The following is a 15,606-nucleotide window of genomic DNA, read 5'->3' as shown; positions in this document are numbered from 1 at the left end:
AAAACATTTTTGAATTTTCATTTGATATTGTTCTATTGTGAATAAAATATGTGAAACCGTTTGTAACTAGGTTATCACTTTCATTACTTGTATATAATTTACGTTGTGATATGATTATGGCTTATAATGCTGCTTTTCATATGACTGAAAAATAAAAATACATGGTATAATACAACCTTAAATATATTTTCATTATTATTAAATGCACAATAACAGCACAATTATAAATACTATAGATAGAAAAAAATTAAAATTAATAGGTAGGTAATTTTAATTAAGATTAAGTTCCTAAATGTTTTATATTGGTGTAATAGGCAACTATTACCATAAATTGATAGTATGACGTTTACGCAACTGATCTACCGTTATAAAACAATTTAAATAAAATACAGAAACTCGAAATATCAAATAAACTTTAATTCAGTATAGCATCAAATAGTTAGGTATTTAAATTTTTTTAAACAAACAACCAAAATTCTCTTTTATAAAATATAGTACGCTTTTAAAATATAATTCTTAGGTATTTTTTTTTTAACTTAAAGACCTTAAACAATTTGTACATTATTTAATCATGTATTACAAAATATGGATGCTCCTGCCATGTGTATTGAAAATACTAAATAATGAAAAACAATTAAAGTAACAAAAGTAACCATGCTTTTGTAATATTATTCTGTAAAATGCAACAAAATAGGTAAGTACGTTCGTATTTATTACAAATAATAAATGTCATTCGTATAATCTGAATAATTAAAACGAAAAATGCACGATAAGTAAAAAAAAATATGTCTACAAAAAATACTCATTAAGTGTTTGTGTGTATGTGTATTATGTACCTAATCATTTTTGTTTCATATTTTATTAAAACATAAAATGTGTAAATAACATTTAAGGACCTTTAAAAACATACTCTTATTCTTTTTATAAAAAAGTAAATATCAAACAATTTATTATTATTGTTTAACTACTTTAATTTGAAAGTTTTGTAACAATATACCTAACGGTATCCAAAAATATCTTATAACAAAATCTCAATGAACAGTCACCCGGTGGCAGGATGACAAATTTTAGATAACGCGGTGGCCAGTGCTATTACTTTAACAAGTACAGAAAAAATTTTTAATTGCTAACAGATAGTAATTTGAAAAAATTCAAAAATAAATTTCATCTAAAAACAATATAATCTAAAATCAAACTGATGTTGATAAATTACACTATGATATTATTTTCAGTTGTAATCATTACATCGTTAATTTGTGGAGTGCTAAATATAAGTATTATTAAGTTGTAATTTTTTAATTTAATTTATATACTAATATTAAATTTAAAATATCTTGTTTTAAAATAAATTTTAAGCGTGATAATTAAACCATAAGTTTTGAATCAATTTAGAAAATATTTTAGATTCTGAAAGGAGCAAGAAATATATTATTGATTTTAGTGTTTTACAATAATTATTAATTATTATGTGTGTGTTTTTTTTTGTCTATCATTGTTATGAAGTTTATATTTTTTAGAAATAACGTGAGTTCAGTATCCTCTGTTAAAATAACCACATGTATCTAAAAACTGTGGTACTTATACGCCTATATACTTACCAGTACATTTTCGACTATTTTTGTTACACTCTTATACGAAAAACTATCACAATATTTCAACGTATTTTTGAGCCTCACTAATTGTTAATGGTGGGTTACTATCCAAATTGTCGTTGTTACAATGGAATTGGATTTCATCAATTTTTTAGAACATTTTGCACTGTAATCACTTATTTTTTTAACCCGCACACGTTTTAATTTAATCATGTATCTATTAGTCTATTCTTCATCTACTTAACCAACCATCAGTGGAATTAACCTGCTCTCTACCCATTTTCTATGCTAATTCTTCGACTTTTCTTAATATGGTCTATGATTTGTTATCAATAGGGATCATTTAGTTAAAGCCCCATCATTAGCGGGATCTTTTCCTTCACTTTTACGCATTTAATCAAATACTTAGCTTGAATTGAAGGTTTTTTCCTAACATATTTTTTTTTTTGTAAATTTTGGGGATGGTATACAGACATAAATACATAATTAATTATCTAGGTACTTCATGTTGAGATGTATCTAGAAAGAGCTTTTTATTTTGTCTAAGATTGAAATTTTTTCTTCAACTTTATGAGACAAAGTTTCACTTTTAAAATCATCTACTAGACAGAATTAAATTAGATCGTAATCGTTTTGTTGGGTGAGCGGAGAAAGCCACACGTGTGCCGTTTATTTTCACTTTTTATTGCTTGAATTTTCCGTCTTAATTATACAATTTGTTATCTATGTATAATGTACACAATGTTAAGCTTTAAAAAAAATTTAAAAAGTAACCACATTAGGAAGTGTTACTTTAACCATATCAACGTACATGTAATTCAGTGGAATCGGAACTAGACCCCTTTATAATAATAAAAAAAATCTCAATAAAAAGGATGAGATTACTCATATAAAAATGGTAATACAACATTAAAAATTATTTTATATAATAGTCAAAATTGTTTAATAAACATAGAATAAATTAGTTATAAATATATTTTAAACAGGTATGTAGCTGGACGCATGACCCTATCAACCTGCATTAAATAAAGTTATATATTTTTTATTTATTCTTTAAAAATATAATAAATATAAAATACATAATAATATAATAATATAAAATACAATTAATAAATAAAAATAGCTTAATGCATTGTATTAATTATTAATGAGTAACAACACATAAATAAATCACTTATCTTTAGTATTTCTGCCTAAATAGCTTTCAGATATTTCTCTTGCAGCCACATTGGTTCTCAAGGCAGTTGGCACACCATTGTGAGTTAAATATAATGAACCAGCCAACAAACTACGCCCAGTAGAGGCTAACTGCTCACAGATTAATCGGCAATTTTTTCCACTATTTCCAACTAATGCTCGACGAGTAAGATTGTTCATCATCTCTTCACAATCAACCAATTGTTCTACTAGACCATATTCAAGAATAGTATCCAATACCAAATCAGGTAATACCTTAACATAACATGTATATAAAAAAATTATATATTTATATATTGTTATATTATACTTATTTGTAATTACTTACATGGTTAGTTTGAAAATAACTTATAGCAGCTGCTTCTACAGAACTTTCACCAGATAATAAATACAATAAATAAAGTAAAGTATTATTTACATTTGGAATACTACTTAGGTCTTCTAATTCCTGTAAAAGTTAAATAAAATATAGCAAAATTTAAAAAGAAAATAATTCTCATTTTCTCAATCTAATAATCATAGAGATATAACATACCTGTTTAGTGAAATTGTGTTTACTACAGGTATATTTTAGTACAGATATTGAAATTCGAAACTCGTGTGGTTGGAACACTAATAACCGTTTCAATACTTCAATCCATAATTCATTAAAACTGAAAATCAAAATAATATAGATAGATAACATTTTTTTTTAATTTATTATAGAACTCTAAAGTTATGATTTATGATTTTATCTTTCTAATGAAAATATATTTTTACATTTTAGTTTAAAATATTTATAAAAATTAATTTGAAATTTAAGATTATGATCAAAATATACTTATTGAATTTTAAATATTATGTTCTCTTATCTTATAAACATTTATTTAATAATAATATATTAATTATATTCTACAAAAAAAAAAATAATAATAAACAATATTAAATGTTAATATTTATGTTGTGTAGAGTTATCTAATCAGTTATATTATAAACATATTATTAATTAATATATAAATTTACTTAAACATAAGTTTACACAATATGATCACTTATAAGTTATAAATTATTAATTTACAAATAAAATGGATATACGTCCTACCAAAAAATATACTTCATCTGTATGACTTACTCTTTAGTCTGAGATAAAAGCTTAACAATCTTATCAACATCAACTGGTGATTTAATCTGTTGTATTAACTGATTGAAATCTATATTATCTTGACAGGCATCAGATGCTGACGATGTCTAGAATATTAATTTCATAAGAACACTTTACTAGTTTATAGTAGGTAAAATAAAATTAATTATTAAAAATTACAAATAAAAGAACTAACAGAGAGAGAAAGTTTAATACAAAGTTGTATTTTCTCTGGTAGACTTTTCAACAGCCTATTTAGTACAGGAGCACTACATCCAGTTTGTTGGGCCATGGAAAATGTTTCATAGGTAGTTTCAAGATTTAACAATAGCTTGTAATCAATATCTATAGTAAAATAACAATTTTTAATATTTTTGTATTTCTAATAATATAATAGTATATAATTTTTACCTGGAATAGTACTATGAACTCTCTTTAGCAGTTTAATATGTTGAATAGGTGTCATATCATCTTCAAACTGTCCATGATCATTAGGATTAATAAAATTTAAAACTGTGTAGTAAGCTATCAAAACATTATGATTTGTTCCTGGCACATCTTCATAAACTTCGTGCATAAAACTATTATAAAATTGTTTGTCATTCTGAATCAAACTATTAAAGTCCATTGTTGTTAGGGTTTCTTCTATATTTCTTGCAGGTATTGTGTGTAAACAATGTTTTAAAAATTCTAACAGTAACTTATCATTTATATCTAATGATTGTCTACTACATATTTCCAATGCTTTTTCAAGATGTTTTGCTTGACCGGTTCTATGGTAAAAATATATTTGTTTTTCAATAAAAAATCATTTTTAATACATTAAATAGCAAAAAAATAATTTAAAAAGAAATTCATACCTAGCCATCCTTATAAGTTCTTTGTTCATTTCTTCTGGGCTTACATTCATATCCAAACCTTTTGCACATTTACTATATAACAATGCATATTTACATAAATAATGTCCTATTTTGGAATCAGATATTGAAGATTTAACATCAAGATCAGACATAGCTTCTTTAATTAACTAAAAGAACAACAAATAATTATTTATATCATAAACCAGTATGAGAGAATTCATAAGACAAAATGTTTTTTTTTTTTGTATTGTACTCTACATATTCTTACTCTGTAATTGTACTTCATTATTTTTAATTTAATACTTTTGTTAAGCAACTGTAATAATTGTTATCACTATACCTCCCTTAGTATGATAATTATAATTTATAAGAAAGTATACTAGATGTATTGAAAATTATTAGTTATAAAAAAATTGTTATTTTAAAGACAAATTCACTCCAATCAGTAGATTAAGAATATTTACTTTTGTAAATATTATTATATTTATTTAATCTTACTTTCCAATTATTTTTTTAAAAAAAATTACTTACTTGATCTGTAGGTAATTTAAAAATGTCAACATTGCCCATAACTTTTTGTGCATAACGTAATGCATAAATATATAGTGCTAGTTTAGTACTAAGAACACCTTCGCAACAATTGAAACACTCATCTACAATACTATCGTCTGATATATGCAAAAAACATAATACTGACATTTTTGAATCATATCCAAGATATTTGAAGCCATAAATAGCCAAAACTATAAATACAATTTAAGTACAATATTTAAAATATTAAAAATATCTGATATAGAAATTTACCTTGGTCATAATTTGAATGATTATAAGAGACTGTAAGTAATTCTCTTAAATTGGATGATAATTCGTCATGTGATAGTCCAACTTCCACACAATTGGAACAATTTGAATGTAATGAACTTTCGTTATTTGATATAGCAAGGTAATTGATATTTTTAATTCTAATTTCAAACACATGTATTATTAAAAATTTGATATATTAAGGGAACAATAGATGTTAAAATACTAACATTGGAACTTCTAATTGAGAATCAAATCCAGTTATTTGTTCTGTATTTTCATTCTCCAACAATTTCCTTTAAAATTAAAATCAAAACACTTAGCAACAAACAGCAATTAAAATTTTAAAATTATTTCATTAAAATGCATTAACCCCTATACCACTTAAATTGTCTCCATTTTACATGCTCATAACATAGCAAATTTGCACACCGATTCCTAGTAGTTTATTTATAAATAATAATAGAAAAACAAACAAATGGGGAGCTTAAAACAAAATTCTTCACAATATCTACAAAACACTAATTAGATCCAAAATAGAATATGACACTATCATAATACGGAAGTGCGAAAAAAGCAAATCTAGAAAAACTTGAGACTATTCAAAACAACAATCTACGCTTAATAACAGGTGCATTTAAAAGCAGCCCGATCAAAAATCTTCTATACATTACTAGGGAAATATCCCTAGAAAAAAAATGCAATTTACTTGAATTACAGTACGCTTTTAAAATAGCATCATATCCAAACAATCCAACCTATTTTTCTTTATTCGGCCAAAGAAAAAATAATAAACATAATTTACATACCACCATAAGCGAACCAATTGGCAGACGGATAGAAAACTTTTTTAAAGCCCATAGCATAAACCCAAAACATATAATAAAATCCAAAATTCTGACAAAACCACCTTGAAAACCAAATAACTTCATAATTGGTTTGAGCTTTGCTGAAAACAACAAAGGAAACACCGCCCTTTAAATATCTAGGAATCTTTTTAAAGAAAAAACCCAAAATTATGATCAAGTATTAGTGTTTACCGACACTTCCAAAACCGAAAACCGCATCACATTCGCAATAATAATCAATGGTTCAGTATACAAATTTAGAGTACCTGCCCTGAACAGCATATTTACCGCAGAAGCCTTAATGATCCAAAAAGCAATCTATATAATCAATGAAATGCATAACAACTCCTTCAACATTCTAACCAACTCTCTGAGTACTCTAGCAAGTATCCAAAACCCTAAAAAAATTATGAAATAACCAACAATATTAAAAATCTTCTCAACAGCACTAACAAACATATAACACTAACATGGATTCCTAGCCATATTAGAATAGAAGGGAACGAAAAAATAGACATGATGATGAAACTAGTAACCAGCGATCAAACCATAGAAATATTAAACATTCTCTCCAAAGATGACCTTAAAAGGAAAGCTAATAATATCATAATAAACTTATGGCGTAAGGAATAGCATTTACTGAGGGACAACAAATTAAGAGAAATTAAACCCACCACCGATAGATGGATTAACTCAACAAACCTAACAAAGAGAACAAAAAGTAATTTTAACCCGCTTAAGGATTGGACACTCTTGGTATACCCATAAACACCTCATGGACAAAACTGACCCAGAACCATGCATCACCTGTGGATCCGAAATCTCCATCAAACATCTTCTATTAGAATGTCGCCAATTTAATCTGAAGAAAGAGCTAAACACAACATTCCAAGTAGTATCTCAGAATGTCTCAACAATAAATCTAAAAACATCAGCAATACACTTAGTTTTATAAGAGACATCAATTTATACAAAACCATTTAACCAAATCATAATATCTTTCTTCTTCTTCTTTTTTTTTTTTTTTTTTTTTTTATATCGCTACTCTCTTTATTAATTCAATTGTACTCAATAAATATTTAAAATTATTTACTTGTTATGCATTAACTAGTATATAAACAAAATTTCGGCCAATGACCTATGTAGTAGTCAAGGCCTTATTTCTTTATAATAAAAAAAAAAAAAATAGAAAAAAAGTACATAAAATCAAATTTGTAGAAATCTACATGAAATTACTTAATATTTTTAAATAGAAATAAGTTAAATAAATTTGAAAAAATAAACTTATACAGTACAACTAAAAAAAATAATAATATACTAAAAAACCTCTTTGCTCAGACAGGTTTTATTCTCATTTATAAATTTAATATTAAGTATATTTTCTATAATATTCACTATAATTAAACTGTAGTAAGAACAAAATATATATATTTGCAATGATCTGCAATGTAATAATAATTACTTAATAATATGTATATTAACTTACCTTAATTCAATAATTGAAACAATTTTTTCCACAGGACAATTAAGCACAGCAAATGACAATACTTTTATTTTTAAATCAATATCAATAATATCATTATGTACTCCTAATTCAATGCATAATGGCCATGCTGATGGTTCATTTTTGTCCATCAATTGAACACATATTTTAGAAGCAAATTTTAAATCATTAGCCTAGAAAAAAAAACAAATTTAAATTATTCATACACATTTGCTCATATTTCAATATATTACTTGATAAGCAGCCATGGCACATTTGAATAAAATATTGGATTCGGTAGAAATAAAGCTTTCATGACATTTAATATCTAATTTGTTTGCTAATGTTATTAATTTTTTCGATAATGTATAATTGTTTGGTTTAGAAGATAAAGTAATATCAATTAGTTTCCATTTATTTTTACATTGACGCACTATTAAATATACATACATAATACATTGATTTGATATTCATAAGTTAAGATTATTACTTAATAATAAAATTACCTTGGACTGGAAGTAATTTAGTACTAAGAGTGTTAAATATTGTCATAGCAGAAATTAAATTCCATTCATGCACTAGTAAATCTTCGACATTAGGTATAATTTGTAAACATAATCTAAAAATAATAGTTTTTTTATTATTATTATTATTATTATTACTATTCTAAGTTATTCTAACTATAAGATCAACAAAACTTTAAAATAGTTATTTAAAAGTTTTTAGATTGGTTAATAGGTTGTGATTAAACCTTTAAAATAAAATGTTAATAATTAAATAATAATTTTCAATTCTATGAAAAATATCGAAAATCATTAATCTTATTCACTTTGCTAAGGCCATTGATGCATCATTAAAAGACTTTGATCGATCAAAATACATATAAAATGAGTCTTTAACAATCTTTAAACTCAAGTGCTCTGGTAATTTACTCAATAAAATATCTTTACTTAGTGGTATTACTTTTTGATTTTGACTACACAACAGCATTTTTACATACTCCTAAAATTTTAATTACAAGTTTCATATTAATAAAATTAAAAAAATGTTAGTTAGGTTAGGTTAAGTTAAGTTTCTTGTACCTCATAACAAATTTCAATTGAAAGTGATGGAAAACAAAACTCTGCTATTTTTAACAAATCAACAAGTACATTTGACCAATACTTTTCGGTTTGATTTTTTCTAATAAAAATAATTACAATTCATAGTTTTAACAAAATATAATTATGTATTAATAATTTTAATTTTTTTTTTAATTGTTATATTGCTTACATTGATGTATATTCACAAATGGATATCATAACTTTTCTAAAAAACACACTGTTGGTCAAATTATCAATCAACACTTTAAGAGGATATCTAATACCATAAGTAAGTAATAATTTTGAAGCATTTATAATTTGTCTCGTTTCTTCAAGTTTTTTAATATTAGATTTGTTTTCAACAGTATTTCTGAAATAAAAATAATATATTTAAATTTTTATTATATAAAACAATTAGATACACCTTTAAATTTGACATTACTTTATACTTTTTAACAATGACAGTACTATGCTTTGTGCCTCATCGAATTGATCAGTTCTTGTATAAGTATAAATGCATTTGAGTCCTAAATCTATTTTTGCTTCATCTGATACATTTATGCACCAACCATTAATTTGAACATATTCAAAATACTGAAATTTCCATAAAATTATAATCTTTATTCAACCAATTATAAATTATTAAAATCCATAAAAAAAAAAAAAATCACCAGTGACAATTTTTTTAAACAACTTTGACTTGTCTGTATTAAATATTGCTCTAGCAAATAAAATGTATCTGTTTTAGTTTGAATGAATGGCAAAAAATAGTTTGTCAAATTATTCAAGAATGAATTTTCATCGCACTAAAGTTTCAAAAATATTAGATTAATTAATTAAAAAAAATATATAAATGTTTGATTAATTTTTCAAACCCTTGACATAAACAATGATGCTTTTTCTAAAGTGTTCAACTGTTCAATATCTTCCAAAAACATATTCTCTAAGCCCACTTCATATACCAAGACTTCTAAAACAGATAAATCTTCATGCAATTGTTCTAATCCCTATATTTTTAAAAATATGTTTATATAAATGTCAGTAAAAATAAATATTAAATAATTAAATGTTTACCTTAATGTTGTTTTCACGAGCAATAGTAGCCATTTCTAATGTATGTTGAACTAATTTAGTACATAACTCAATATTTCGAATTCTTTTTGTATACCAATGAATGAGGTCATGTTCAGTTAAAGACACAGTTTTTATATTCTCAAAAGTGCCAGTTAATAACTTAAATCTATCAGACTCACACCAATCAAGTTCTCTTAAAATTTTCGATTCTAAAAATATAACTTTTTTTTCAGATGGATCCCAAACTGGCAATAAATGTCTAAATTAAAGAAGAAAATTATATTAATTTATTAAATGTATTTAATACAATTTATACTTTTCATTGTATAGTACAAATAAATTATTCTTAATTCCATCAGTTAATAATGTCTAGAACTCTAGGATATAAATGTGAATTAAGATTTATTTGTATTTGAATAACCATGAATTTAACCACACATAAAATAAAGACCTCTATTAATGACAAGATTATTATTTAATATATTTAATGAAATTTATAAGACAATAGTCTAGTTCAGTAGAGTTCAGAGATATAAATAATATTTTTAAAAAGAAAATTTTCAATAAATGTAGGACTAAAAAACTTGTTCACTATCAAACAGCACTATACTGATTCCGTATTCATCACAAATATTTTTTTTCATATGATAACAATAAAATTATAGCCTAAGATAAAAGAATACTTGTCAATGCATAAGTTATATACATGTATGTTCCATATTTACGGATCAGTTGGCAGAAACAACATTAATTTAATTTTGTTATTTACTTATTTGTAAAGTTACATTATACCTGTATAACTTGAGCATTAGTGTCTCTGGAAAATCATTTAATATGTCCAACCAGTATGGAAGAACATGATCACTGTAGTAAGTAAAAACAATAGAAACTGCGTCAACTTGGCACTGTCTAGCTAATTGCAAAGCCCACTGTAAAGGACTCAAATCTCTGAGATGTTTATATGTTTGTCCGCTGTAAAGGGCTTCACTGTCACCGTCCATTTTATTTAAGACCATTTCATAAGTAGTTAATTTATCCAAGTAATTTAAGAGTTTTAATCTTGATATGATAAATTCTTTACCTTCTTGACTAAATGTACCTGATTTAAAAGATTTCGAAAATTAAACTATAATTTACATTTTAAAGTTTTAAACTTACTAGTGGTTTCAGAATCTATACTCAGATATGCAGAGAAATCAGTTATTTCTAAACCATATGCAATCAATTGCTTTGCTCCAATTAATGTTTCTGAAACTCTGTTGCAACACTCATGTACAATCCATTGTTTGTCAGATACTTTGCTCTTAAATACATATAACAAATTAAAAATAAAATTTATTTTATTTTATTTTTTACTCACCAAAATATTATTAATAGTTTCTTCTAAAACTGAACTATTACACCATTGATGCTTATAAACTAAATCTTTATCCAAATTATATTTCAATGCTAGTTGTAATGCGTCATCATATTGCTTTTCTTGTATCTGTAAAATATCAAGATAAATAAAATAGCATAAAATCATTCAAAAATATGTTTAAAGTACATCAATCATAATATCGTCTATTTGATCATACAATATCATAATATTTTAAAACATCAAAATCAATTTGTTAATAATGAAAGTAATTTAAAGCTAGTTTTATTTAATGCTATTATTTTAACATTTTAAAATTACTTTTTTCATGAGTAATTCTTGAGGAGTAGTTTTAGTTACAGCAATAAGTTTATACACATTTGTTGTTGTCGGTTTGGCATTCACACTAGAATCCTTAAACACATAAAATCAAAAAAATTAATTTGTTTTATTCATTAATAAATTAGCAGTTAAAATCTTTTAAATTGCAGTATCATTTATTATCTTAAAGAGTTTTTAAGACTCAAAAAATATTACCCAACCTTATATTTTATAGTATAAATAATATAATCTAGCTTATTTATGTACTAAATGAAGATATTTTATTTAAATCATAATACAAAAATACCTGAGAATTATTGACACAGTCAATTGTTTCATAATCGGCAACAACAAAATTATTACTATTATATGAACCACATAATTTAAAATTAAAAGGATTCATTTTAGTAATAACTACACTTTGTTGGCCTTTTTCACGGCAAATGATAAGAGTTCCATCAAAGCAACCCAAAATTAAAAGCTAAATCAAAAAACACCATTTTATTTAACAATACCTTAATTTAAATATTTTTATGAAATTAAACAAAATATGTACCTCATTACACCACCACTCAATATCAACAATGCCACCCAATTCTTTTTGATCATTTACAGACCAATTATTGCAAATACTAAAAATTAAAATTATTACAATTATAATACCTATATAAAAAAAATAATAGTTGTAATGTTATAATTATTAATATCAAGATATAAACACAAGTATTTACAATTAAATTAAGTATGGATATTAGTACCTAGTAGCACTTATTAAATTCTAAACTGTTTATTGAAATACAAAACTGTAACATTTTATCCTTGTTTAATTGGAATTATATTTTACCATTCAATTTTAACAATTAAACAATATTTTAAAAACTAGATTTTAAATTAGACAAACACAACGACAACTCTTTTTATACCATATTCACAACCTTATCAGTTACTAGTAATAACTTATTGCCTACCTTATTTCTGGAAAATTCCAAATGCAAACTGTTCGAGTTCCATATAAACATGCTAACAATGTAGATGAAGGTGATAGACTCATTTTAATAATACATTTCTATAATTCAAAAGTGTAAAAAATAATAAATTTAAATTTATTCTATCAGAAAATTTAATTAACTTACATTTTTTTTACGCAATATCATATTCATGAATCTGGATACAAACCCATCCTCTATAATATTTGAAGATAGAACAGGATTGTAATATGGCTCATATGAAATTATTGACCATAAATTTAAACCAGAATCATTTAAGTCCTAAACATAAACAATTATTTAAAAAATACTAGTATAGAATTGTTAATTATAATTTTAGAGTTCTATAATGAAATAATTTTTTAATTATGTAAATGTTGATAGTTTTTGTTATACTCATATTATAGTATCACTGACACCCCCTTAAATTGAAATGTTCTGTCCATCTAATCATTTTTTAAAATTTATTATAATTATTAGTGTATATAAATTAAAAATAATAAATTGCAATGGCGGCTCGTGAGGTTCATATAAGGTGGTGCACAAAAAATGCATAAGATATTATATCTATGTAAGATAGTGGTAAAAATATTAATTTTGTAAATTTTGTTATAGCTAAATACCAAAATAATGTACCTACTTAGTGCTTATCTAAATTAAAACGAACAACGGGTCATCGCAGCACAATAAAAATAAGTTCTGTGCACACATTAAATGTGCTTTAAACTACCATATATTACTAAGTACTAACCGACATGTCGAGGCATGTAGCTTATTTTTACAGGGCCGCCTGAAGCACATAAAATTTGTGCTCAGCGAATTATTTAATCGTTTATAAATACACTTCTCACCATAAAAGTTGCGAAAACTTTTTTTTTATTAATATATATTTTTTTAGTATAGGTCATATGCATAATAAAAAATTATATGTATTCTAATAAGAAAATCTAATAATTTTTTATACATTTCTTTTTTTGGGATAATTCACATGTTTCTGTGCACCATACCACGAACCGCCACTGATAAATTGTCTTAAAAAAAAAAAAGAAAAACTTGTAAGCTTCCATCAATACTCTTAATTACTATTAATTTAGGACTTGGGACACTCAGGTAATTTTTCCCTTGACAACAATTTTCTGTTGACTGTAATTAATTAAAGTATACGATTAATAACTAAAAACTTACCAATTTATTTTGTATATCTGAAGATGTAATTATGTAAGATAGATCTAAACATGATGTGACAGATGTCAATAATGATGCACCTAGTACTTGAATAAAATTAAACGTGTGCTGAATTTGGTAACCATACACAGGTGATACAGCATAGCTAGTTAATGATCCATTTCCACCAATTAAAATAAGCTCATATGACCTTAAAATATTTAAAACAACTTAGAATATTGCAGAATATTTTAATATTAAAAATAAATAAGATAGAAAAACCTGATAATGTAATCAAAATTATAAGAAACATAAACGTACCATTTTGAAGACCGTGTTCGCAAATCTAAAAATACCATTTCTTTGGCAAATATACTATTGGTAGGTTGTTTAGTACTATTTTGAATCTTAAATACATACAGAAACAGTTTGGATATTAAAAATATAATTTATATCAATGGTTGAAATATACCCATGATAAATTTATTAAAACTAAACGTTCAACTTACAGACTTAATAACAAATAAGTTTGAGGCTAAAAGATCATAGCAAGCAATATGGCCATGTGTAGTGGCAATAGCAAAAATTGAACAATCTGGACTCCATGACAATACTCTTTTTGATGGGTATAAATCATTTGATATTATATCAGGCACTAAACAAATAATTTTAAAAGACATTTTATAACTTTTATTTGTTATGCAATTGCATAACATAAGCTTAATATTTATTCAAATTAAATAGTTAAATGATTAAATACTACATCATTATATACCCGAATAATTATAACTAAAAGAAATAAGTAAATAAAATATCACAGGATATCAATACATCCTTTAAATTTAAAAATATACTATATTATTGTATATTAGAATATTTTAAATACAAATTGTACATAAAGATAGTACTAAAAGAAAAAAATACAGGATATCAACAATCCAAATAAGTCAAAAATTACCCCCCATAACAAATATTAATAATTAACAAACTGTACAAACTAATAAATATATATGTATGTTAAAATAATTACTTTTGATTAAAGAATTGAAACAAAAAATTATAAATCAAACTAGATGGTTGAAAATCAATAAAGAATAGTAAAATTATACATAAAAATATCTTACATGTTGCCTTTGCTAAAATCTTATTATAATGTTTTTCTGTGCGCATTTCCAGTGTATTATGTTGCACAACAGATAAAACTTGACCATTGCCTCCAATACAACATTTCCACGTTGGCTCATTTGAAATAAATGATTTTGAAGAAAAATAGGGTAAATATGTATATGCACTAATGTAATCTACAATACTTAAAGAGCTTTTCTTGGAGGATTTTTTCTGTAAATAAAAGAACAACAATAATAATAAAAACATTTGAAATGCATATTTTTAAACTGTCTGTCGTTATGTGGTGAGTACTCGCCAAATCTATAGTTTCATGCCATTGAACATATTCCGATACAATGTACAAAATTTCTTCACTCATTTCAGGAAAATATCTATTACTTTTTGGTTGATTTAGCTAAATAAATACCTATTAAAACATTTTGGGGAAAGCCTAAAGCAAAAAATTACTTAACAGGAATATATTAAAAAATATATATTTTTGAAAACTCAAATGCCAGCGTGTTATCAATTACCTATCATTTATCATCTTCGAGATAAAATTTCTTATCTCTTTATCATTATCACGATTTAAGATGGTATACGTCATCCTCATC

General features: G+C 24.7%; 1 protein-coding gene across 1 annotated transcript; it reads right to left on the bottom strand.

The window, feature by feature from the left end:
• Positions 1–2,501: 2,501 nt before the first annotated feature.
• Positions 2,502–15,517, bottom strand: LOC114132047 (NBAS subunit of NRZ tethering complex-like). The gene is made up of 33 exons (XM_027997422.2): positions 15,309–15,517; positions 15,010–15,223; positions 14,395–14,540; positions 14,207–14,292; positions 13,907–14,096; positions 12,869–13,003; positions 12,704–12,801; positions 12,292–12,367; positions 12,043–12,216; positions 11,736–11,828; positions 11,418–11,543; positions 11,216–11,360; positions 10,850–11,156; positions 10,058–10,316; positions 9,859–9,990; positions 9,655–9,789; positions 9,426–9,577; positions 9,174–9,353; positions 8,984–9,083; positions 8,731–8,903; positions 8,408–8,520; positions 8,156–8,334; positions 7,905–8,095; positions 5,801–5,866; positions 5,574–5,731; positions 5,301–5,512; positions 4,770–4,936; positions 4,321–4,682; positions 4,106–4,254; positions 3,901–4,016; positions 3,325–3,442; positions 3,118–3,237; positions 2,502–3,044 (listed from the first exon to the last, which is right to left on the bottom strand). The coding sequence occupies exons 1-33, from the start codon at positions 15,369–15,371 to the stop codon at positions 2,763–2,765; spliced, it is 5,217 nt and encodes a 1,738-aa protein (XP_027853223.1). The 5' UTR covers positions 15,372–15,517; the 3' UTR covers positions 2,502–2,762.
• Positions 15,518–15,606: the final 89 nt, after the last annotated feature.

The sequence above is a fragment of the Aphis gossypii genome, chromosome 3, assembly GCF_020184175.1.
Source record: "Aphis gossypii isolate Hap1 chromosome 3, ASM2018417v2, whole genome shotgun sequence".
In the NCBI taxonomy this organism is placed as follows: Eukaryota; Metazoa; Arthropoda; class Insecta; order Hemiptera; family Aphididae; genus Aphis; species Aphis gossypii.
The sequence above is the reverse complement of the archived record's forward strand: the minus strand, read 5'-3'. Positions and strand labels throughout refer to the sequence as shown.